This window comes from Pipra filicauda, unplaced genomic scaffold (genome assembly GCF_003945595.2).
Source record: "Pipra filicauda isolate LSUMZ 115617 unplaced genomic scaffold, ASM394559v2 scaffold10_size6260569_pilon, whole genome shotgun sequence".
Classification (NCBI taxonomy): domain Eukaryota; kingdom Metazoa; phylum Chordata; class Aves; order Passeriformes; family Pipridae; genus Pipra; species Pipra filicauda.
Window position 1 is genome coordinate 2,593,038 of NW_024103541.1, and position 25,809 is coordinate 2,618,846.

The window sequence follows — 25,809 nt, forward strand, 5'->3', positions numbered from 1 at the left end:
CAAGATTTATTAATGACAGCACACAGGATCCCCTGGCCTTCAGCACAAATCACTGAAAGATTATCATGGCATGCAGTTCACACAGCCACGAGTTGGAGCCCTGAGAAACACAGCCAGGCTAATCACTGACCTTCTCTTAGCAATACTATTAATGCTCTTTGGGATTATGACCCCTGTCAACAGAGATTCCAGCCTGTGGGCAGGATAATCTTATTACTGCTAATGGATATAATGGAAATGCAAGTACACAATGTGTATCCTTTTTTTCAGATAGCTTTTAGAACACTGACAAACAAATGAATCCTCTAGCTTTATTCATTTGTGGGCTCTGTTTTCCTTGCCACAAGTACATGTAAGTGCCTATTTAAAATTATCAGTTAATAAGAGTAAATGATCTTTATGGAGTGGAAGCCAACATACGTTAAAATCTATTTAGCAGGGGCCCAGCTGGAATGTTGAAAGTGCAAGACACCGTCAAAGAACGAATGCATGTGATCTTTATAATTGACTGGTAGCCTTGAAAACTCTGTGTCTTCAAAAGCACAATACAGTACTTACGATCCCAGCCTCTCTTCAATGTTATAGACATCTGACACCTTTTGTTCAGTGTTGATTGTAACTGTCCGATATTCCACCTCCGTTTCTTTCCCCTCTACAAACAGGTATCAAGGACCATGATTAAAACCTCCAGAAAACGTGAATGAAAAGCACAGACTTGCATTTGTCCTGTTTAAAATATGCACTTCTTACCATCGTCAGATAGCTCCGCTTCATCCTCTTTAGGTTCTGTGATGAAAATAAAAGACATGAATAACATTTTATATAGGATATGGTAGTTACATAAGACAGTCAAATTATTCACAGTGACATGGACAACTGATAGATCCTATGGCAAAGCAGCAAAAAGCAGTCAGGGAGTTTGTGCATTAGCTTTATAGTTAAAATCTCTTCACCACTTCTACATGAGTATTAACTATACAATCACAGTCTGGTCACCATTTCTGAATACATCAAGTTCATGTGGTTTGCAGTACTTGTCTATGACACCTGCCTAGTAGAAACATCAGCATAGTCCATCAGTTCAAAGTAACCTAAGAATTACCTCTAGGAATGTCTTAGGGAAATAGAAAATAAATTAAAAATATTAAAATCAATAACGCTTCTGGTTCAATGACAAATCTTTTTCTAGCTTTGATATGCCTTTTTTGGATTGCAAAGCCAAATGTTAAGCAAGTTTGTACATGAAAATATTTCTTGCAAAGCATCCAGACAATTTTTCAGACTCAGGATATCAATAAAATTTGGACAGCATGCATTTCTCTGAGCATGGCTGAATTTTGTAATCACTGAGGTTCAAATGGAGCCTCAGTTCTGCAGCCAAAGACAGGCAAGATGTTGGCAAGCCCAGTGACCTAAGTCAGAGTAAAAGTTGACCTGAGTGTCCTGATTTTCATTTTTAATTTTCATATACATGAACTGCCAGTAGCACTGTTTTGTGAATTGCTCCCTATATTGCCTGCAGATATGCAGGGAAAGGGGGTATGGCTGGGATGTTGTTCTATATTACTGAGATGGCTTGGGCTTGCTCCTAAGACCTGTGGCTATGACCAGTAATTTGAGAAACTGCAAAGGCAGTTGCACAGTGACCTGTTCAATTCTCCCTGTAGCTGCTGAAGCTGCACTTTGCCATCGGGGAGTGCAAGCCTAACCAAGGGATTTATCCCTGCTGTGTCAACAGATTTATGTTATGAAACATTAATTCAGTACTCTGGGTGCTGTGAGGTGCTTAAGAGTACAGAGTTATACAGCAGATGAGAAGAAAGCAACAGAAATAAAGGATGCAGGGTGAGCAGAGAGCTGCTGTGGTTCATCACCCTTTTACATCCAACACATAATGCTGCATCTGTGTGCTGGTAGCAAAGCCAATCAAGCAGATATAGTCTGTTGCTAAAGCCTTTCTCTCTTTCCTCTGGGGCTGTGACCCTTGTATGTTCCAGCACAGACGAGCTGGTTTGCAGAGATCTACCAGAGGAGCAGAGAGGGAAGCGAGCCTTCCCCACCCGGGGTTGCTGTCCTCAGATCTTCCTCAGCTACAAACCACCCTTGCATAGAGCACATCGCATTTTCCTCCCCTTTTAAGGGCTGCATAAGGGAGCTGATCCCAGCCACACTGCCAGTAGTTAATGTTTGCCAAATACTGATTAGGCAAGAAGTCAGTTCCCTGTTCTGCAGTGACATGGTATTGAAGCCATGAACTAGAAACATTTTGGTCCACCAGTGGAAGCCTAAATTATATAAGTGGAACGTATCTGAGCTTGGTAAGTGCTGAGTAGCTGTGCTAAAACCTTTCTCAGAAGTGAGTCAACAGTACCGAATTTTCCTCAAAAATGGCAATGTTCACTTTAATCTGTTGTGACTTACAGCCTTATCTTAGTAGCTGTTTTCTTTAAATGCACAGTGAAAATTTAGCCATGCCTTTCTTCGCTATGATTATATTGAGATTGCTAATATGCTCTGGCCACCTCAGTATGAAAATCAGTAATCAAACTTCCTGGCAGCCACAGAAAATCCCTGGTTACTCAGCTAAGTGTTTTCATAGATGGCAGCTCGAAGTCCTGACTTTGGCAGGTGCTGAACACATGCATTTTCCACTGCCTTTAATTAAAGCACCAGTTATATTCACACACTTGAAAAATCACTCTTTAGATGACTTGCTCTTTTTCCACACTAGCTGCAGTATCAAGAATTGAAATCAAGAAGCCATGGGATTGGGAGCACAATGACAACCCACCCTCCTGCAAACAGAACACATTATCTTTTCACTCAAAACAACTTTTTGTTGCTTTTTTTCTGTATGTATCACAATGATTCATACACTTTCTAACATTTTTTTACTAAATCTATATAAGAAAACTCTCAGTCTTAAAAATAAAAATATCTTGTTTGCTTTGGTCCGGTACAGATAGTGCTTGCTCTAGGAAAAACAAATATAGAGGAGAGTCAGGTCCCCAACTCTAGAAGGTGTTTGTCCAGCAACTAAAGAAAGAGGGCATTCAAACACAGGGAATTTTTTTATGAGGAACCCGTACCATCTATTCAATTTTATTGCTACTCTTCATGTTATTTTTCCTCCCTTTGAAGAGAAGGTGCGTTTTCATTTAGAGTGGGTTTTAAATCTTACAAATAGCAGGAAGTCAATTCTCAGAATGCATCCAATTTATCTCTTGAGGAGAAATATGATTTACTTTTGTTTAGAAATGTCTGTTGAGAGGCTTACACAGTTGTGTGATGCTGCATCACTTTGCTATCATTTTGTCTTGCTTTGGCACTGAAAGATAACTTCACAAGGGCAAGGTACAACACTTAAATCTCCAAAGCCCTACATATATAAGTAAGGAGGGAGAGATACAATATACAGTCCACTCCTCAAAGGCAGGAAAAATGGCAAAATACATTATCCCTGGCCCGGGATTTTTGCTGAGATGACTATCAAAGTTGTCTACAGTAGGTAGATGTGCACAAAAATTTTTGTGCACAAAAATGCACAAAATCAGTCTCTGGTTTTGAAAATAATGCTGATATTTGTGTGTTTCAAATTTTAGTACCAGTTTCTGAATAATTTCTGCAATGATCCAACTCTGCCTATTAGTCCTTTGAGAAGATCTTAAGCAAAAATTAAGAAGTAAAAGATACTGAAAAATATTTTTCAAAGTACATACAACCGTAATCAAAAACCTTAAAAATATTTTTAGCATCCATAAAGTGACAAAACCAACATGCTAACTCAGATAGCCTTGAATTCACAAGATGGGTGTACTAGAGGCAAAAGAACTGAGGTGCTTTATCATGCTAGGATTGAAAGCATGGGAACTACAACTAGGTAATGAGATGCCAGTTCAGTTTCTGCTTCATATTCTGTGCTTGGCTAGCAGCAAGCACGCTTACTTTTTCCAAAAGCTAATTTGGGATAGTGTTTATGGCTTGTTTTTCCATGGCGTGTCCAGTATAAACTATAATGAATCCATCAGTGTATTTCAGGTGATCCACCAAACATCATTTTCCAACCGGGCATGGACTGAATGTGTAACGTGTGAAAAGTTTTGTCTCCCATTACCTGTGCACTGCACTGCAGAAGTCTCTCAGCCAGCACTCACACGGCAAGCCAGAAGGAGAATTATTGGTTGCTTTCACCAGGCAGGGATTTGGGATCCCTGAAGCCAAGTTTCCACACCGCAAACACGCAAATCTTATGTTCTCAGACACCCACATGGAGTCTGGGAAGGGCCTTCAGCACACACAGAGCGAGCACAAGCACTGACCGCACAGCGGCACATGCAAAGGAGTGTGTGCAGCTGCCTGGCCTCACTAAGGAACTGTTAAGATAGAGTTTCATTGAATTTAGATATTTTTTCTCCTAAGAACTAACCTTCTTGTTTCTCTCCAACCTTTACCAGCTCAGATTCTTGGCTGGGCTCGCTGATGCCGTACACATTGGCAGCCCGCACACGGAATTTGTACTCCCGGTCAGCCTGCAGGTCCTGCACGTTGAAAGAGGTGCTGCGGCAGGTGGTGAGGTCTGTCCATTTGTTGTCCACTGAGTTCCAGATCTCCACGGTGTAGGACTGCACTGCACTTCCACCATCATAGGAGGAGCCATACCAAGAGAGAGTGAGGGAGGAACTCCGTATGTCTGATGCACAAGGTGTGCCGGCAGGTGGGTCTGGCTTATCTGCAGAAACATAAACAAAGCACCTTGGATGAAATTGTGAGGATGAGAGACGGAATTACCATTAGGCTATAACTGGCCCTAGCTAACAGCCCTTTTCTTTCCATTCCTTTGCTCTGCTTCAGAGGTTTGTACTGCAGGAAGAAGGAGCAACTGGACCGCAGACAGATGTACATGAATTACTCAACAGGGATGCCAATCCCACATTGGCTTCAACACGGGTTGTTCAGTTCCGTGGGCATCTGGCTAAGCCATGCTGAAGCCTAACGCCCTTCACAGGCATCATTACAGGAAGTGGAGACTAAACCCAGTCACAGCTATGCCTGCAATCTCCCACAACAGTACAAACCACTCCTTGGTGATCTTCCTTAGAGGAATATCCCTGTAACAGTCCCATCACTGTGATGCTCTTTTTTCAGTTCCCTTCATCTGCTTCCACACTTCAGGGCTATTGATAACCTTTCACAGCCTCATAATGTGCCACTCATCCAAGCATACCTGGGTAGCAGACATACTAAAAACAGTTTGTTGGCATGAAAACAAGACCTTGAAGGGTGACAACTTTGTCTGCTAACAATTTAGTGAACAACTTCACCTATCTGCAGTTTTCGGAAACCTACTGCACTTTTTGGTAAGAAGGAATTCAATTTAGAGTACATCATTTCAATATTGAGAGTTTTTTACTCTCATATGTGTTTTGGAAATTGTTGAGGAAGTGGAAGATAAAAACTTCTGGTTTTCCTCAGTTAGAGGCTTGCTCCTGCAGTCCTTATTTGCATTACGAGATCAAATATTACCAGAACCTGGAGTGCAGATGAGCAGCCAACTATGAAAACACCCGATAAAACACAAAAACCTTGCAGTTATACAACTTTTTCAAAGTTAAGTTTAATGATTAGTTATCAAAATTAATGTTCTTCTAAGACAGAAAAATGATGACTTTAAAAAAAATTACTGATTTAGAAAATAATTGTAGGAGTTAAGCACTTCAAAAGACTTTAAAGGGAACAAATATCTTCCTTGGAAATAATCCTCTCAGAAATAATCTAGCAAAACCTACAAAATAATGATGATGTTGATCTGGATGAACTAGTGGCCAAAGGTTGAATGAGAAATCAAAGGATGGGATAAATGAGAGAAGATGAAAAGAGAAAGCCAGAAAGTGTGAGATCCTACAAACATTGGTTACACTGGACAAGGACTGATAAAAATCTTGTCCCATTTTGCTCGTTAAAACTGCTAAAGGACATTATCACTTTCTCTTTAGGAAAGGCATAGCTGACAAAGCCACTTTCTCAGCAATAAAAACATCCAAATGCTGGAGAAAACTGTTGTGGACTTTGATCAAAGCCTTACTGTGGCAGACTATATCAGTTATCCCTGCATACTCATATTATTATTCCTAGGGAAATTGCTGAACAGACAGAAATAGCCACAGTTTCTCACAAACATGCCTTTAGTTCTTGGACAGAGAAACCTCTCCTCTGACTCCTGTGGTTTTCCTCATAGAGAGGGAAATTGGGATAGTCTAATCTGACAATTAAATATCAGTGCACTATTTAGAAGAATGCAAGTTTCATTGCCCACTGATTTCCCTTTAGAAAAAGATTTTTAATTCCTTTTAGTTCAGTTGTGATGAAAAATAGATCTCTGTCCACAACTGAAACACATTAGAAGATATATAAATAGAACTTGTTAAGTATGAGGGAAAATACTGTGAGGGAGGAAGGGAGATGGACACTAAGTTTGCCACTGCATTCAGTAGAATGCCCAGGTGGAAGAAAAAGGGACTGCCAGAATCTAGGTTGTCTTTATTCATTTTGGCAACGCTTAAAACACCATTCCACTAGGAGTCATCATTATACAGTACATCTCTTACTAAACACGTGTCAGAGACCATATATCCTTAACCCCTGGAATGGCTTATTGGCCCTGCTTAGTTGTCACATTTTACTCACCTCATTTCTGGCAGAATAAAAGGGACTAATAAGCATGATTTTATAGTGTAGATATAATGAACTCAATGACAGAGGGGTTATATGGTTTGTCTATGATGAGAAAGAGAGATTGTAGCAAAGATGAGAACTGAATCTTCATCTCCTGGAGCCTGAACAGCAGCACCCCTCTTCCCCATACCAGTCCTGCCCCAGCCTCCTTGGAGCTGCAAGAAGTGAGAATTCAGTGCTCACACTGTTTTCAGTATCAGAACTCCTGTACCACACTACTCAGCCACCAGAGAGCTGGTTGCATGGCACACATGGATTGTATGATTTCAGTCAGACAGTGGTAACAGCCAACTTTTTTTTCACTACAGCTTATCACCCATGCAGACCTTGTTGGGAATGATGCTTAACCAGTCATCTGTCCTTTTCAGAATCTTTGCAGAAGAATATTCAGCTCTGTGTCTTGTTTCCCTCCTATATAACCATTACTTTATCATCTCAAGACGCAGATAGAACTTGAATAAGTATTATCCTAAATCCAAACAGAACTAGAGAAGTTCTGAGAGCAAGAGGAAAATACTTGGAAGAAAAAGCTAAGCCAGTAGTTCATCACCTTACAGAGGCATCTGTTCAGGATTGTCAGTGTAGTGGTTCTCTGACACCTTCTGTGCACACAGCTCAATCTGGATGGTATGTGTTGGCTTAAAAATAAAGTGTTAGGTTGATCTAATGCTCTGCACTGAATTTTATATTGAAGGACGAAAGTGTGCCTGTGTTTCAGTATTTGCAGAGCATGGTAGCCTGCTTCCTGTGCAGGACATGAAAATACATCTCCCATTGCTGACTTTCAACACACTTCTGTTTTCAAATGAAACTCTGGGCATGATTTATCAGTTTCCCAGGCCACAGTTACCTTAGTGACCTCTCTTTCCATGACTCACCTAGATAACTGCAATCCCTTTGGCCAGCAGTTTACAGAAGCAAGGCTTAGCTATGTGAGTATTGAAGAGAAAACATTCATGGCCAAGGGGACATCAGTGGCAAAGGAAATGCTACATGGCTTTAGACTAGTATGTGCTAGCCTTGGGAATATTTCTACTTTCCTAATACATTTTTTCCAGTAGGCAAAGATGAAAACCTGCAACCCTGGCTGGGCTCTATAGAGCCAGAAAGATGCTTGTTTTTGTTTGAAGTCTACCATGTGCCACTGCTTGCAGGTCTGTTCAGTGCAGAAATAGTGGGTGGTAGCTGCTATGGGAGATCATAAACAGGAATGAAAACCTAATCTTTGCTCTTTATTAATATGACAGATGTATATGTACCATTTTACCATGCTTAAAAACTATTTGATATCAGGCTGGATGGTATTCTACAGCTCTGCACATTCAGAGAATCTGCAGATGGTCTCTCCATGTGCCTGTTTTGTTTCTCACAGTTTATTCTATGGGGATTTTAAAGGTTACCGTGTATTCATTGGTCTGTATTGAAAGCTAGAAGATTTTGCCAAACTACATTCTCTTCTGGAATGTGAAACCTCTATCAGCACAATTAATTGCTTCCAATAAAATTATCCTGTGGGTTGAGGAGGGATGTGGGAGACAAGCACAGTTCCCTATTTTGTCCTTTTGTTTTAGTGTTTAGTATACCATTAATATCTCTGACCTGCCCATCTCCAATATTTCACTGCATGCCATGTGCAGTCTTTGGCATACACAGACATATTTCATACTTTGGCTTATGTTAGGAGGGCTTTATATTGGCTTTATCGGACCACAATTTTGTTCTTCCTGTTTTGGACCAAATCATAGCTACGAAAGAACATGTAAACTAGAAGGAAGGGAGAGTATTGAAAAACACACTGCCCCTTGTGAACATTTCTGTAGGAGAAGGAATTAATTTAAAATATTGAACTCTAACTTCAATTTCACTGTTATATGCAACAAAAGAAAACCACCATAAGATGTCTTAACTATGTGAAACTAGGGGTACTCCAGTCTTGGCTAACTTACAGCACACACATAATGCCTAAATTAAGATGTAGCTAAGCATTATGATATTCTAGATTGTCGTGGTCAAACTGGCTATATCCACATGGTCCTGTTGAACTTGATTAGAATCCTACAAACTCCAATGCCTTTGCAGCAGACAGTTCTTACACCTCTTTTACTAGGATGCCTGATCACCTCATTTGCCTAACAGTATGACTGCAGAGGCTAATGAGGTATTTGGAGGTTGGACAGTTAAATGCTAAGGGGGACTCAAGCACAAAGCTCCCCACGTAATCTCTTTAGGAATATCAGTAGGGCTGCCCCAAGCTGGCTTCCAAAGCCTTGTGGCAGGCAAAGGAGATGGATAAGCAGCTAACTTGGCCTCAAGCCTCACTCAGGGACTATTCTGCACAGAGACTGCATTGAGTCACTGACTCAAGCAGCACAGAGGAGACAGCAGTAGCAACTCCTATGTGCCATAAGCCATGCAGAGAGGAGGAAGAGGGGAGTGGAGGTGACATGAAGGAGGTGCTTTCTTCCCTTTGTGCTCCAGCAAACTAGGTACGCTATTAAAAAACCCTACTTCTCAACAAAGGGAGGCAAAAATTACCACTACCCCAGAGCAAGGAGGACAGATTCCAGTTTACTCTTTGTGGCATGTGTTCCTTGGGGCAGATGATAAGGTCATGAGCTGGCCTCACATGAAATGTATAAGTCACTTTTAAGACCATACCAGGATTGAAACACACACTTGTTATTTACTCCCAAATTGAATTCAGCTGCACTCCTTCCTCAGACAAGTTCTTGGAAATACTTTGGTAAATAGGTTTTGATATACAGCCTGGAGTAACCTTTAATTAACTTGTATTTGTGCACTCTGAGAAGCATAAAACATAAGCATGCTCAGCCTTTAAATCATTGCTATTTATCAGACAAATTTGACTTGATGTCCTTGCTTTTTTTTCAGTGGTGTATAACCCAAAATTCCTTCTGATAAGGAAAGGGATTTTCTCGCTTTCTGCATAGAAGGCAAACCCACAGCTCATCCAGGACACCCACATAACATGAAACTGCAATCTAGAGCTCACTGCCTTCTCCCCATGGCTCAGTTTACAGAGCCCTCGGAACATAAGAACCATTCCAAGAGACCAAAAAAGGCAGCAATCTCCTTATCTGAGTGCAGGGAAATGGAAATTGTTCTGCTACTTGATGTGAGGGTCGGGCTGAGCCAAAGATAGGGCTTGCTGTGCATTAAGAGCTTGGAGGGCCCTGGCCCTTAAGCAGTGATGTTATTCCAGCAGAAAGCCTCTGAAAACTGAGAACAGCACAACCACAGCCTTGAAAAGTTTTTTTTTTTCTTTTATGAACAGAGACAGCACTGAAGCAGTGTCCCTGAAGTAGTTTTCTTTCTCTCTTCTCAAAATTGGTTTGTTTTCTTTCTAAATTCAGTTATCATATTACTGTATAATACTATTATTAGCTATTGTGATATTTGTCTGCCAGATAAAGAACAGACAGAAAGAAACAATTTAATTCCATCCCACAAGCTGTTTAGCCAGAGAAGGTATTTAATATGCTGCAAAAGCCAGTTGAACACTGTCCATGCCGACAGCACTGGCAAAGCTTTCATTTGAAATCCATCAGCAGGAGAAAAGCAAAACCATAAAAGGTCATAACTGAACTCGGCATTATCGCTGACAGGGCTCAGGGTCATGGCAGACCTCACTGCTTTCCTTGGAAAACTATTCCCTGTAGCTCTTTTTCCAAGGGAGAGGAGTGCTACAAGTCGATGTATTATTACCCCTTAACACCCTGTAACAAGCATTAACACCCTTCCACGTGTCAGTGTACCACAGGTTTAGGATAAAATTATACTAGAAAATGCCTGTGTTCTCTTGCAAAACAACACAAGAGAAACTGGAATGAACAGAAATTCTCTCCTAATGAAACATGCTCCCTGGCAGAGCGGAGGACACAATGGTCAAAGTTCATTAGCTCAGAGTTTGAATTTCACACCTCCCCTGTAATATACACTGCAGACTGCTCTCCCCACATTGCCCCTCCCGACAACTCTGACATAAAACCAAGTTATTTAAAGACTGCCCTTTTGAGACCTGTGGATAAAGTAGCTCACAAATACTGGTGGCCCAGAGCATCACTTTGTGCTGTTGGGGTAACTGAGGCATAAAAGAGTAAAATGACCTCGCCCAAGGACACAACAGGAGAATGGAGCTGGGAATGAAACCAGAGCTCACCACTCCCACGCAAATGCCCTCAGCACAAGAACATCTCCTTCTGCCACAGGCCTAATGGAACAAACAAATATATAATGCATTCTCAGGAGCCTTTTTCTAAACCATCTGCTCCTGTGCCTGAATCAACAAGCTGTTCGGATTACTCATGTGCTACACATTAGGTATCTGGTTTGATAACTGATTGAATTAGAGCTCCCATACCTGTCCACTGAAAGGCAGAATAAATTTGAGGAGTTTCCCCCGTAGGACTACCAGTGGATTAGTCTCCACTGAAGTTCGGATCCTAGGAACCCTATGTTCATGTGCAGGAGTTGTGATTAATCATTTTTTAGTAACTAAGACATTCCTAGCATTTAACAGCAGGTAAAATACAGGAATTTTGTTGTGAGAAATAATCATGATATTTCCTTTTCTTTGTTAGAAAAAAAGGTGAAGGTAAGCATCAGGCAAAAGTAGTTATGCAGGGAGTTCTACTGAAATTTCTCCTAACACAAATGACACTGAAACCAGATGGCCATTCAAGGAATAAACCTGGATTAGTTTACCAGCACTGATGCATAGGACAACATAAGCTGGTTTTCCTCTACACATTGTTATCTTGCTGTGAAAATTTAATTTTGATACTGCCACAGAGTTTTGCCACCAAGCATTAGTTACTATACTGTTGAACTACAACAGCAGCAATATAAGACACCTCTTCCTTAATCACCAGTCTAGTTACCCTTTAACCATAAAACCAGTGACAAAAATCCTCCAGCAATTCAGAGGAATTTAAAAGGTTGAAGGTTAGAGACTGAGTCCACCCACATATTCTTACAAAATTCACTGCATTCTTGACCCGACTGTAAACAGGGAATCACATGGATACTGCAAGATATAATTTGATGCTTCTCAAAAGAAGCAGCTTCAGAATCATTCATGTTAGCACTTCCGAACTGCAGTATTCTCTGTCAAGTGGCTATGGTCGTTCCACTTCACTGTCTGCTTCACAGATGTCTGCACTTACTTGTCCAGAGAGGGAACACAGTTTCTGACCACTGCTGGCTCCACTCAGGCTGAGCATTGAGCACTGAGCCAGATTTCTCAGGTACTCACACAAAATCCTTGTAGAGCCACTGTGAGCTGTTGGTTCTGCTGCCACATTTCCTTGTAATAGAGTTTTGGGGCAAAGAACAAATGCTAATACAGCTTGCATATATGTGACTTGTTCAACCAGAACCAAGCCCTTCATAGAAGCAATTAATAATCCTACCATTATGTTCAATGACTATTGGAGTTAGTGATGATCAGACCTTGTTCTCATTTAAACTTGTATTTTCTCATTTCTGCTTTGAAAGACTGCTCATACAGATTCTGCTAAAGGCATGGAAGTTACAGGTTCCTCACAGAAAGTAACTTCTCCATCCCAAGTCAAATAAGGAATAGAGCAGAGGAGCAGGCATTAGTAAATTCTTGCTATACAACTTGCATGCCTGTGTGCATCATCCCTGTATATGTGTTCTTGAATACTTGCTTTATCACTTTCCAACAGTGCATAAAGATGCAAAACACAGCATGTACACCAATGCTTAGAGTAATAAAAACTCATAACTATTAACTTTAGGCCTCTTGGGGTATAGTGACATTGCTCTCTTTTTTGCATATATCTACCATATAGCTTACTAATCACCATGATACTTTCATATATATATATGTATATATACACACACACTCACACACACACAATACCACACCAGGAAAAATACAAATCTAAGGGATTTAGACAAACAAGGTTGATCAAAATCAGCTTCCAGGTAGGTAGTACATGTGTTTCTACTTCTATGTCTAAGAAAGAAAAAGACATTGCTAATATCCAAAGTATTCACCAAACACTGATCATCAGAAAGCCCTTGTATTTTAGTGACTCTTTGTATAAAAATCAAGTTCCTTTTTCACAAGTGGTTACAGATTGGGGTCTATCACATAGCTAAAATGTTCAGAATCATGAATTTGATGAATAGGTCCATATACATCCAATAAAAAGTATGAAAGGAATGAATATTCCTTGCTGTCACTGTAGAGTGAGGGCTCTTCCTTGCCTAAATCATCCCTATCTTACACTAAGCTCATCAATGGCTCATTCAATAGCTTTGGCAACTCAAGTCCACTTTAATCTGACACAGTGTCTGCTGTAAATCATTAGCTCTGTCTCACATCAGACCATTTTGGTTTTGGAACAGACACATGATGCAAAATGTCCCTTGAGAGATCACTCAGCAAGGAAATAGCTTATTTAAGAGAGCTAATCATAACAATAGAGAAGAGCTCAGCATGCACATTTTGGGACTAGTCAAATCCTTCAAAAGAAGATGTTGCTTAACTTGAATATCTCACTTCTACTGCATGTCTCCCAGTATTATTAATGCTTATAAAGACAAAGTTAAACAATGAATCAGTGTAAAACTCAAGGCTCAGTCCTTGTGTCTGAGTGCTGTGTGCTCATCACCACACCATCAGTGAAAAAGTCTCCTCTAACTTGTCTACCAATCAGTGGTTTTGGTGTGTGGACTGCAAACAGCTCACACTGGAGGCTGAGTGTAATGGACACTTTGTTCATTGATACTCATTAAAATTGCAAAGGAAAAAAAAATCATTAGAATAAAGTTGAGTTTCTTTCAAGAGCACCTTTTTCCATGGCCCAAACTGCATCAAATCATATATTATTCAAATGCTTTGTGTCAGAACCACTGTGCAGTTCAATTAAGATTGTAGCTAAAGTCTGAGTCTGACAGTGCGAGCAGTTAAATTTAAGACTTTAGGAGCCAAATTCAAAGGAATGCAGGGTATCTTTGTTTCCCTAAAAGTCATTATTAAAAATGATTTATAAAAATTGTACCCAGATAGAGTTTACAATCTAGGACTCAGGGTTTAAATCATAGCAGGATCATTTCTGATTTGAATCCTGGCAAATAAGCTCAATCCTTTGTCCCGTGGTTGGAGGTTAAGTCAATAACGTTATTTAATGGTTTTTTTTTGTGAAGAAAGGTGTTTGACAACTGCAAGTATAAAACCAAGATCCAGGATGTTCTTAAACATCCTCAGGAAGGTCTTTAGACCTTCTGCTCAAAGCAGGATCAGCTATAAGGTCAGATCAGACTGTTCAGATGCTTATCCAGTCTGAACTTGAATACCTCCAGGGATGGAGACTGCACAACTTTTCTGGGCAACCTGTTCCCTGGTATGTGTTACAGTCCAAATTTAATTTGAGAAATGCTTATTGGAGTCTTTCACATGAGAAGCTTGCCCATCAGCATGAAGGCTTTGCAAGTTGAAAGAGGTAATAATAAAAGAAATACTTCTTCATTAACATATTTATTTCATTTTATATTTTAACAAATGTCTTTGATTTGCCAAACTTCAGAACAGCCAAGCCTGTTAGCTAGCTCTTCGAGAAACACAGGACTGGGTCAGCTCAGACACACTCCTCCAGAAAGCAGATGTTCTGTACTTTTAGTTTCCCTCAATACATTCAAGGCTCAGTTGTGGACTTTGGTCAGGCAGCAGCATTTTGAGCACTCAGCATACATATGGATGTGCCTTTTACCGCTAAACTTACAGGGAGGCAGCTCACACAGAGTTTAGAGCCTTATTATAAATAGCTGAGGCAGACAGAGCTGATCTCTAGCACCAGGACTTTCTCCACAAATGCTTGTTACGAATGCAGAGTCAGAGCAGGGAGGGCAAGTTTCTTCCCAGTACTTTGGATGGAGCAGAGAGAATGGACAGGCAGGAATTTAGGACTAAGAATGAGCTTTGATAGAGTCAGAAATCTCAGGTTCTGTATATTCCGAGAAACATATCTTCCCTATTTTGATTGGCAGGCTTTGGAGAAAAGTACTTTCCAACGTTCATGAACATTTAACACCTTTAAAAGGTGCAAACAGTGTGAAGGATTTTGTCTCAGTAGTGCTATTTGAACCCACTTCCTACAAGGAAGACATTTTTGCTCCCTTTTCCCACATTTTTGCGTACCTAGATGGAAAAGTCTGGCCTTAAAATGCAGATGTAACAAACTAGGAGTCTTGAGGCCTTGTCATGTCTTCGGCAGTGCTGACATCAGCGAGATGTCTCACTGAAGAGCTGGCAATTTTACAAGAGAGAATTTATTCTTTTTAGTTGGAAAGAGATAGCCTGTCATCAGCCAAAACACATGGCAAACTCCTGCATGTTGTAAGGATTATTCACCCAACTCTCCCAAAAGCATCTCTGGGAATCCCACTGTTCTCTGGCACATTTCTTAGGGAAGAGCAAAGCAGGAGGCTGAGATGTAGCTTTATAAGGTTATAGAATTCAAAGACTTTCCAACCAATTAACTCCAAAGGACATAAACCAGTGACTTATATAATAGTGAGTCAAGGCTCACACAGTGACAAGATAACAGGAATTGTCGACCTAGTTCAGCTGAAATAATCCATCTTGCCCAATAACCTACTATAGTCAGCGGCCTACAGCAGTTGTCTAGGAAAGAGTGAAAAGAAGGGGCACATAAAGAGCAACTAATCTCCTGCCATTCTTCTAGCTGCTAATCAGCTGTGTTGGGGCTTTGGAGCCAAATGCTGCACCCAAAACAGTGTATACGATGATTACTCAAGGACCAACTTTTCCTGGTGCTCATTTTTAACTGAGTTATACTTCTGACCTGCACAACCCACTGTTGGAAGAAGTAGTACAATTTATCTGTGCATCATGTGAAAATTACTGATTCTATTTTCTTCTATTCCTGAATTCTCTGGCACATTGCTGGAATCTGCTTGATATTTATACTCATTCATTCAGTTATCTTTTAAGCCACAGACTGGATGAAAGAAATTAATTTAAATAATCAGGAGATCTTTATTGAAAATATGTAGAGCAGTGTGCAACCAAGGGACATTCACTCTGTAGCAGTGGATATTGTACTTGAAAGTGTGATTCTACTGTTAAAGTTCATATGTTATTTATTGGATTTCTGGAATGAATTTCCAGTTCAACTTGGGTTAAATGCATTTTGCCATTGATTTCATTGGAGTCAGGTACTCGTCTTTGGCCTTATACCCGTGTTTCTTCCCCTGCTCACAGTCCCCATGGCTGCCAGCACAGCAGAGCCAATGCAGTTACAAGTGGTGACTGGGATGCAGCCTTGCTGGTGGAACTATAATTCATCCAACTACCTGGGGGAGCCCCACCTTATGTCATAAGCCCCCTGCAGGCCACAGGTAACAGAACCCAGAGACAGACCCATCCCGTGGATCAATATTTTACACCAATTGCCATCTTTGCTTGTAGAACTTCCCTAGATTTCCCTGGAAATTCTTTGCTGTGCAGCCACACCAAGGTGGGTTCATTAGCCCTTTCAGACCTAGATGTCACAGCTCTAGATTTTGGCTGATACTCCAGCTAGCTGGTCTAGAACCAGGCTGCAGGTTTATCTGCAAACATACTGCAACCTACAACTATCTGCAGCTGTCCACAGCCTGCTGCAACAAACCTGATAGCCTGGAAGGGTCATCTGAAAAAGTTATTGGAAGCTTTAAATTACATGTGGAAAAAATATAAAGCCCCTACATATGAAGAGCTTCATATTCCAACCAGAGCGCCTCTGTTCCCTGCTTTCTGTCACTGTAAAACAGCAGACAATTGTAGGAATTTAAATTAAAAGGACAAAATCTCCCTCCCCCAAGCAACAGGATGTTTTCAGTTGCACAGACTTTTAGGAACTACCTCAATCCTTCCTGAACTAACAGTTTTAAAATTGGCAGTCCAGCAAACATCTGGATGCTGCAAACATTAAATGGGAAAAACAAGCGGTATCTAACAAAAAATGGAGACAGGAGCTGTTTTTATCTTGTGGGTGGATTTTTATTTTTTTTTTAAGTCTGAGCTATTTATATCTTTGTCTGGAATTGGAAATTTTTCAAAATAAACACAGTATAGCCCTAATGAACTTGCTTATAGACCTTATTACAATGTCACTGCCTAGTCCCGATATTTTTTGAAGTACTAGCTTTTTATTTTAGTGTTTTTAACTTATCTGATTATTTTATTTGATTTGTTGTGTAACTTTATATGCAATTCAAATGCAGAGTGATGTCTGAAGAATGAGTATATATATAAAACATTATCATGGACTTACCAACAACTGTAAGGTTGACTTGTGCTTGTCTACTGCCAAGTTTGTTCTCTACAACTAGGGTGTAACATCCACAGTGTTCCTGCTTTGTCGATGATATTGTTAGCTTGCTGCTGTTTTCATCATTCTCAATTTTAATATATTCATTTTCTTTAATCTGCCAAATAAAAAAAAAAGTTATAAATTTCTTCATATCCGAAAGAGCTCAAAATATTATCATATTTAACATTATCTGCAGATAACTTTATCACAGAAGTGAAAAAGTGCAGCTGCTAAAACACGCAATCAACACAAAGCATCTAGAAATGCAGTGGAACATTATAATGACTCCAGTCCTGCAAAGGCAACAGGGAGCATTGTTGTTACTGGAACCTCACTAAAGACCAGGAGTTTCACTGTTCTAACTTCTCTTTGACAAGCTGAAAGTGGAAACTGTGTAATTGTCAAAAGAGCAAAGTTTGGTCTCACGTATCTCACAGAAACCACAGTGGACCAAGGGTTTAGCCCTAGTTCATTTGCCATTCCACTACAGAGGCCAAACGTGCAAATCATCCATGGCTGTGACTTTTGCCCTCTTGTCTTAACCAGCCTTATTCTGTACTTCCACATAAACCAGAGCACACAGTTTCTTGGGTTTGAACAGTTAAAGATGACGTTGACTGAAATGGAGATGTAATGCTACAGCTGTGCAGAGAGACATTCAAAGAGCAGAATGAGCTTCTCTATAGCACTTTTATTTTCTGCAGAAGTGAAAATCAAAATCTCTGCTGAATACCATGGGCATATTATGAACTAGTTTTTAATTGAAACAGAGCTATCATAGCATAAATGGCCAAGGTGACTTAGATTTTAATCAGTATTAGCTTGAGACATGACAGATTATTTAAAAAGCTCATAATGCTACACTGCAATTAGAGAAGCTGTACACTGTGTTCTTATGAAACAGACAACATAATGTCAATGCCCTTCTTCCTCCCACCACTTCCTTCTTAGATAAGTGACTCTTCCAAGTCATTCTCAGAATTTCATTAAAAATGAAGACTATTTAGTTTGCCTTATCTTGTCTCATATATCCAGAGAACAGAAATTAAAAGTTTAAGAGCAGGACTTTCCCTGCTCTTTCCTCAACTGAGATACTACACATGCACTGCCCTATACCCAAAAGTAACCTGAGAAAGATTCTCCTACAATAATTCAGACAGAAAATTAACAAATGGGATTATGTAGCATTACAGTTTAAATTATACTGAAAGTTCCTCTGCTCTGGCCCCATACTTGTGAGATTCTGAACTCCTTATGTTTTGCTTCATTAGAATCAACCAAAGGGTAATAGTAGAACTAGATCTGTGTTATTCAGAGAAAGCCCTGAAAGGATGCTCAGCGGCTTGCATCGGTTATGGGGAACATGAAGCCGGATCCCTGTGTTCCCTGGCTTTGAAAGGCTTTCCCCTCTTCAGCTGAGCACAGTTCCAGCATCCCTCCACTACACTGCTACCACGTACAACAGCATGGGTCACAAATTTGTGACATTCCCTTTCTTCATGCGAAAGGTATTTGCCTGGAATATACCTGTGAGTGGCTCTTGCACCTGAGGGAATATGAGGAAGGAATGTGGAGAGGACAAGTTCCTTGGCACACTGCAGCAAACAGTGGAAGGGCTGAAATCACAACTCACCTCCTCCTGGGTCTGCTCAAATAATGAGTATGAATAACCCCCAGCAAATTGTTAAAACACTTGGCTGATTTTCACTTTTAGGATTGGGAATGGAACAGAGCTGAAATCAACCACATTTAGAGAAGAGGAAGAAATCCAAGCCTAAAACAATATGTGGTGAAGTATAAGAGAAAAATAAAGCAAAATAATGGGGCAGCACAGGACATAGTAACTGGCTCCCCATTTAAAGTAATAAATGAGAGACTGCTGCCCTCACTTGTCCTCCTACAGTTTTTAGTAGCCTTCCTGAAGTTTTTTTTCCTTTTCTATCTCATTTGCCATAATGAACCATATAAAAATTTTAATGTAATTTTAATGTATGTTTTTGCAATATTTTGTCTCATAGTGAATAACTAAAAAGAAAGTATAAAGATGGTAAAAATAGAATTTTACAAAGGAAAAAATATGTCGAATCACAGATTATGGATCTAATATGGGCAATAGGAGCTGCTAGTCTCTGTTATCATATAGCTCTTGTATATAAAAAAGGCCTTCAAATCTATGTGAATAAGATTATGGTATTCAAAAATTAACTCAGAATTCTGCACAAACCAGAAACTTATTTTTGAGGGTACATTTTACCTAAATGTTAAGATAGCGTTTAGCAAAACCGTACACTGAATGTCACTGGAGCTTCTGAGACCTATTTTTTGTGGAAAGAACTAGTTAACTGCAGAAGAAGTAATAGTCTTGAACAGTAGTAGTCTTGAAGCTAAAGAATTTTAAGAAAATATAGGAGTTCAGGAAAAAAACCCACCCTTTTCCCTAAAGTAAGAGGTTATTTGGAGTTAGGAAGGATGGACTCTGGAATACCCTTTGCACTAGCAAACTGTTTTGAATTCTTTCAATTAAATGCTGACACATCTGGATTTAAAGTCTAAACTTCCTTCTAGGAGGAGATGTTTTTATTTATGCTCTATAGAGTGCATAACAAGTTCAGAATAAAGTAAACAGAATAGCAGCTCCAGTACATATTTATACTTGCTCTGTCCTAACATGACACTTCATCTTCCAGTTTGAACTTGCATATTGGGTTATTTAATTTAAAGTGGTTTGATTCTAAGTTGCTTCATTATAGCAACTCGCTTCAGGAGCTGCCCTTACGGACACTTTTATTATAGTTTAAGTATATTAATTCAACTAGAAGGAACTTTAAACCCAGAGTGTGAGGGCACTCATGCCATGGATTGCTGTTGTGCCTTGTAAGGTGATATTTGTGTTGTCATACAATTTACTCAAGCTTTTTATATGGCATTTTGCCCGTCTGACATAATTTTAGGCTCAGTATCAATGAAGAAGTCATTTTGAAGAACAGAAGTATCTCCTGTGACAGATACTTTTCAGATACCTATATATTCTCCATCACCTATCCTTTAATTATATGGTCTAAGCCTTTTCACAAAGAAAAGATAATTTGTTATAGGAGGATACAGGCAGAAAAGGGTTTAAACTGTAGCAAGAAAAATTTGGGTTTGGCATCAGGAAAAAAAATTCTCCCACTGTGGATATTTAAGCACTGCAATAATTTGCTAATGGAGATTGTGAAATCTTCATTAGTAGAACTTTTTCAGCAGACAGGAGGAAAACATCTGTCAGGAGTGACATGTTCCTCAGGAAGGGAAATGGACAAATGGGAAATGGTCATTGGTGCTCCTTTCCAGCTCTACTTTTTCAATGATTGTTAAAGTAGACCAAAAAACAATTTACCTCCTTACGAAATTTCATCCAGGTGCAAGTTATGGGTGCTGTTCCTATCACCTTGGCAAACAGTTCCACTGATTCACCTGCACGGACTTTTCTGTCTTCTGGGAACTGAGTAATCTGAGGAGGAGCAGCTGATGGGAAAAACAAAATAAATAAAATCTCTCTTTAGGTTTCTATACTTTAATTTTTTTAAAAAATTCAAAACACATACATGTGTCAGCTCAACTGTTTCAGAGCAGCATTTGAAATCCAGATTAACAGTTACATGTTGTTTGCAATGAAACAATTCTGTGGACATTGTTAATTCTAGTGGAGTGAAGCAATAACAATCTATCCACCCGAAGTTTGCTCATGCAAAACCAAGGTACAGACATCCAAAGGACAAAAACATTTAGACCTATCACTAGTTCCAAATAGACAGCTTATGAAATTTTTTTGTTGGGGATTTTTTCTTCAGAAAAACTTATTTTTTTTTTCTTTTGCACTTCGTATCTTTGAAGAATGGCTCCAGCTAACTTCTTATCAATCTCCATGTGTGGAGGGGGTCTGCAAACCTGCTCCCTGATGTCATCAGCAGCACTCAGAAAAATTTAAGATTCAAGACCTATGAAGATTCCGGCTTCAGTAGCCAGATAAACATTATGTGGAACAGAAATATCATGAGAGACAAGGAAGGAATTTGGTGTCTTTATCCATCACACTAAATTTTCCGGTGAGCAGTGATGAATCATTTTGTTTGTGTATTGCAGAGCTTCTTTTAAACCTTGCTGTCCCATTCATACTTCTCTGTTCCTGAATCAGACATTCCTCCTCCTCTTCCCTCTCACTGCCTGAGTATCAATAGATGGCACAACATCTCTTCTGCTAATAGTGCTACATCCTTGTCTCTCAGTTGTGCTACTGAGTGTGTCAGACTCCGGTAGCTGTTGGGGTCAGATGCCAGAAATATCATAGGCCAGAAAACTCCAGGGTGAAATCTGTACTGTTGCTTTATAAAAGCAGTACAATAAAAAAATATTCTTGTGTGTGTGTGTATTGGAGGGGAAGGGGGCAGACTTGAGGACCTATTGACAGAAACGGTAAGAGGCACTCCCTAATATTAGAATGACCTCACTGCCAAATATAACATTCCTTTCCAAAGCACAGGGCTACTGGGCATGAAAAAAGTGCTTTCTTTTCCTTTTCAATGTAATTAAAACAAAGAGGCCTTCCCCTCGATCCTCTAGGCTTTTTCTTTGAAAAGTCTTTTTTAAAATATCTGAAGGAAACTAGGCTGAGGCACATATCTGGTGTACAAAACAGCTTGAACAGTTTAAAAGTCTGACAAAGTTTTAAGACACTGAAAGCAGGTTCCTATAGAGGAACTTTCCACGTAACTTTTAATATAGATAGCTTTGCCTAGGAGACTGCAAACACATGAACAGGCTACCATAATGCCAGTGATGAGGAAAAGTAGAATCTATCACCTTATCAGTGGTAGCTACTCATGCAGAGGTGGCACTCTGTGATACACAGAAAAGTCTCTTTTCACAGAAGGCCAGGGTATGTTGTGGATATATAGAAGGGCACGAGCAACACACTGCTCCTAGTATTTCGTAGGACCCTGTCTCAGACAGACCTTGCTATAGTTTATCTGATAGTAACTTCTTTGGATGCTCATAATTTGATTCTTAGTACAGTGTAACCTCATAAACAACTCTGAAAAGGGACTTACCCACCATTTAATCACATATACAAACAAGTTTATTAGGTGAACAGCTGTACTTGGAAATGTGGGTGACGTGCAACAAACTACCTGCTTTTGGAGGAGTCTTTGGAGCTGGTTTCTTCTTCACCGTTGCTTCGCCTAGTTAAAAAAAAAGACAAAAAAAAACCAAAAAGCAAACCATGTTAATTCAAAGGTGAGCTTTGGGAGGCACCAGATTAACTACAAACATCCATATCAATGCTTTGTTGGCACTGGAAAATATAATATATTCTTCCAGCATATTAAGCTTAAGAATTAAAAATACTTTCTAAAAACACTTTTAGTATCCTGAATGAAGCTCAGAATATTCACAGTTAAAGCTGAAACTTTTAAAAGAATCAAAGAAATCTGCTACACGTCTCCCATGATCTGTAATAGTCCTTTCCTTATGGCAGTTTAACTGGGGTGAAGAAAAGATCCATTTCATACTGAATTTCTGCTCAGATTTCCAGCATAATCAATGCTAAATGAGCTCAGTTAACACCACGTACTGCTTGTCATACCACTTGTGAGCTAGCAAAGAAACAGTGATATACCAACAGTAAGTACTAGTATCACCCCTCTGCCTCATCCTATTCCCTAAACAGGTATAAATTTTGGCTGCATTCACACACACAAAAAAAAGGGTCATGGCAACAAAAATATGACTTAGAACTTGAAATCTGGACATGTAAAAAAGATAATGTTCTACAAATTGTGAATTGTAAGTAGAAACACAGTTGAGAAGACAGGTAGGTAGAAAATGGACTATTAACTCTTTTTCACAAAACAAGAACTAGAGGCCACCCAATTAAATTACCAGGCAGCAGGCATAAAAGAAACAGAATTATTTTTAAATACAACATGCATAATCTGCGTTCACAGACACATAAATGTTTTACTACGTAGAAACATAAACAGGTTCAAAAGCACAAATTAATCGGAGTTAGGTCTAGTGGGGGCCATGAAATGTAACAGTTTGGATGCTTTCAAACCACTGAATTCCAGAAGCAGAGGAGCTCATTCCTTTTTGAGCACTCTCTTTTTGTCTGCTGTCCTAAGCGTCCTTGTCAGAGGATGGTGTCTGCTGTGAAAGAACATTCCTTATTTCCTTATATAAGCTCAAGTAGGCAGCTTGATTGCAGTAGTCTGGCTTTTAAGATGTCATTGCCTCCAAGGGAAGCAGGATGTACTAAGTGCTTTAGAATATCTGGCAGAATATACATAGGTGCCTAGTGATAGCCATAACAGTCTGAAAAGTTTTGAATTTTTTTGTTCATTGTTTTCTTCATTTACTAAAGTTATTTCAAATTAGAAAGACACTGAGCAGCAAAAAAATCACCCTAAATTCACCAAGCCAATAAAAGCAGGTTTTTCTATTTTAACTCCTTTAACTGCAGCAAATAGAGCTGATACCCCAGAACTTATCATCTGATGCCCCATGAACCACTCAGTTCATCACGGAAGGGATCCCAACTGCATAATTTGTTCATTCACAACTACAGTCAGTGACATTCAATTCATCACATTAACAAGAACAATGATTCTATACATGCTAGGATGTATAATGAACCACTAGGTTCATTTACCCTGTAAGTGGAGTAAATTCATGGTAAACCTCCTAGCCCTGGAATAACCAAGGCAGCAAAGCAGAGATCATGAACGCATCATTTCATTCAGCTAGGGTACTTCCTTTTATAAGTAAATAAAATTTTTTTGCTTAAATTTTAGTTTTTACCCACCAGGACACTATATTCACCTAACTGAGGATATACAGACTGTCACTGGACTTCATCAAACCATGCAGGCTTGCTGGAAGGTCTGGTTGAATATCCTGTTTTGCAGACACAAATAGCCCTGAGCAGAAATGAAAGGCAGGGATGGGGTGGAAGGGGATGAGTACAAGGACAGGTCTCTGGCTCTGTGAAGCCATCTTCTTTGGCTAATAGTGTTTACTCCACTGTTTGTAGATCTTCCTTGAGAATACCAGCTCATCTTATGCATCTTTTTGAAATGCAACTTTTCTTTCAAAAGCTGCTGGAGACAGTGAAAAAATCTAATAAAATTACCAAAAGTTCACAAGGTCAAATGACTGTTTTCATTAAAATATTTGAGCTTCTTGGAAATGTTAGTTCAAGTCTGCTTCTGCTGCATTTTTTTTTTTTAAGACTGTTTGTCTCTCTTTTGATATTTATATTGAAATAGGCTGAAGCCGAAAACCAGCCTGGAAGAAAAAGGACTAATATTCCCTCCTTAAATGAATCTGCCTTCTAGAAGCAACTTAACATAAACATTAAAGGGCTGGTATTTACATAACTTTATAGGCAGGTTTGCCTCTTAGAGAGCTTGTGTTTGAGTGGGGGGGACATAAACTGAAAAAGGGAAAGATCCCATACAGGCTGTGAGCTGTTGGACATTTGGTTGTTCTATTCCTTTCCCCGATGGTGTATTTGTGAGAGCAGATATGTTCAGAGCCTCTGTCTTTCTTTTTTGCTTCCCTTTTTTGGAATTTTACTAAAAATAGGCATAGACCTCCCCTGAAATGGCTCTCTACACAACTTGCTTTCATAAAGCATGAAGTAAAACTCTTAGGATCTGAAAAAAAATCAGTACTCAAGATAGTATTTCCAATTAATCCATAATTCCTACTGTCTTCCCCAGAGGACATGCCTAAAATTATGTGCACATCCTCTGTAGTGATGGATTTCAGCACCTGGTAAACAAGTACAGGTATTACCTAACTGGGTTAACATAAGGATGTTATCCCTGTTTCTGTCTGCTCATGGAATAGCTCAGGATAGGAGAAGGGCTGATGATTAGGGCACTCTAATACAACAGACACATAGGAAACAATTTTCCCCTCATGCAAAACATGTCAAGATTTCATCTTCAGAGTTCAAGAGAAACTGAAAAAAGAAGTCATCTCTGTAAGGTGTCAGACACTATGGTAAGAAGAATATTTATGGAAAATTTATGGAAAACAGAGATTCAAGTATCTGCTCCTTCTTCCCCATCTCACTTGAATCCTTTGGACTTACAGGATATGATATTATGAGGTCTCTCTTTTTCACATGTAAATGAATCCCTTCAGTGTAATCTCTTTAAAAGCCTTCTGGGGGTAGATATCAGGGCCTGAATCAAAGGTGACTGTCTGTAAAGTTTCACTACTCCTTGCTATGCCAAAAAACATAGAATGACTGACAGCTAGAAGTGCAGAAAAAATCAAACACTTGGCCTTGTGGTCAAGGCAATGAATTATTCTGCTCTATACTTGTTTCGCCCACAGACTTAGTTGATGGTACAAAAACTTGTTACAGGTATTAGCACAGACAAGATAAAATAGGAGAAAGATGATGGCTACAACTGTAGCAGAAAAAGACAACACATCATTATTTACCAATTTGTTCATAAATCCATTAACCTATGCTAATTGCTAGAGAGTAAAATGACAGTCATAATGCACCAAACACCAGTAGCCTGAAAAGGTTTGGAAGCTTTAAAAGTTTTGCTACATTGCTTCTCAAAGAGTAAATTTCTCATAACATTTAGTATCTAAATATAATAAAACAGAAAGCAACTCTGATTAAATTTGATGAAAAGCAGAA

The 25,809-nt window shown here is 39.4% G+C and overlaps 1 protein-coding gene across 7 annotated transcripts in view; it reads right to left on the bottom strand.

Annotated features, from left to right (window-relative positions):
* The window catches only part of MYLK (myosin light chain kinase), a 201,432-nt gene that overhangs the window by 26,642 nt on the left and 148,981 nt on the right, over positions 1 to 25,809 (bottom strand). For all 7 annotated transcript variants that reach the window (XM_027714929.2, XM_027714928.2, XM_027714930.2 and 4 more), the window contains 6 exons: positions 22,274 to 22,324; positions 20,482 to 20,609; positions 17,064 to 17,217; positions 4,427 to 4,729; positions 751 to 786; positions 559 to 652 (listed from right to left, as the gene is read on the bottom strand). In XM_027714929.2, coding sequence (XP_027570730.1) covers positions 559 to 652; positions 751 to 786; positions 4,427 to 4,729; positions 17,064 to 17,217; positions 20,482 to 20,609; positions 22,274 to 22,324 — 766 coding nt within the window. The remainder of the gene's footprint in view (positions 1 to 558; positions 653 to 750; positions 787 to 4,426; positions 4,730 to 17,063; positions 17,218 to 20,481; positions 20,610 to 22,273; positions 22,325 to 25,809) is intronic.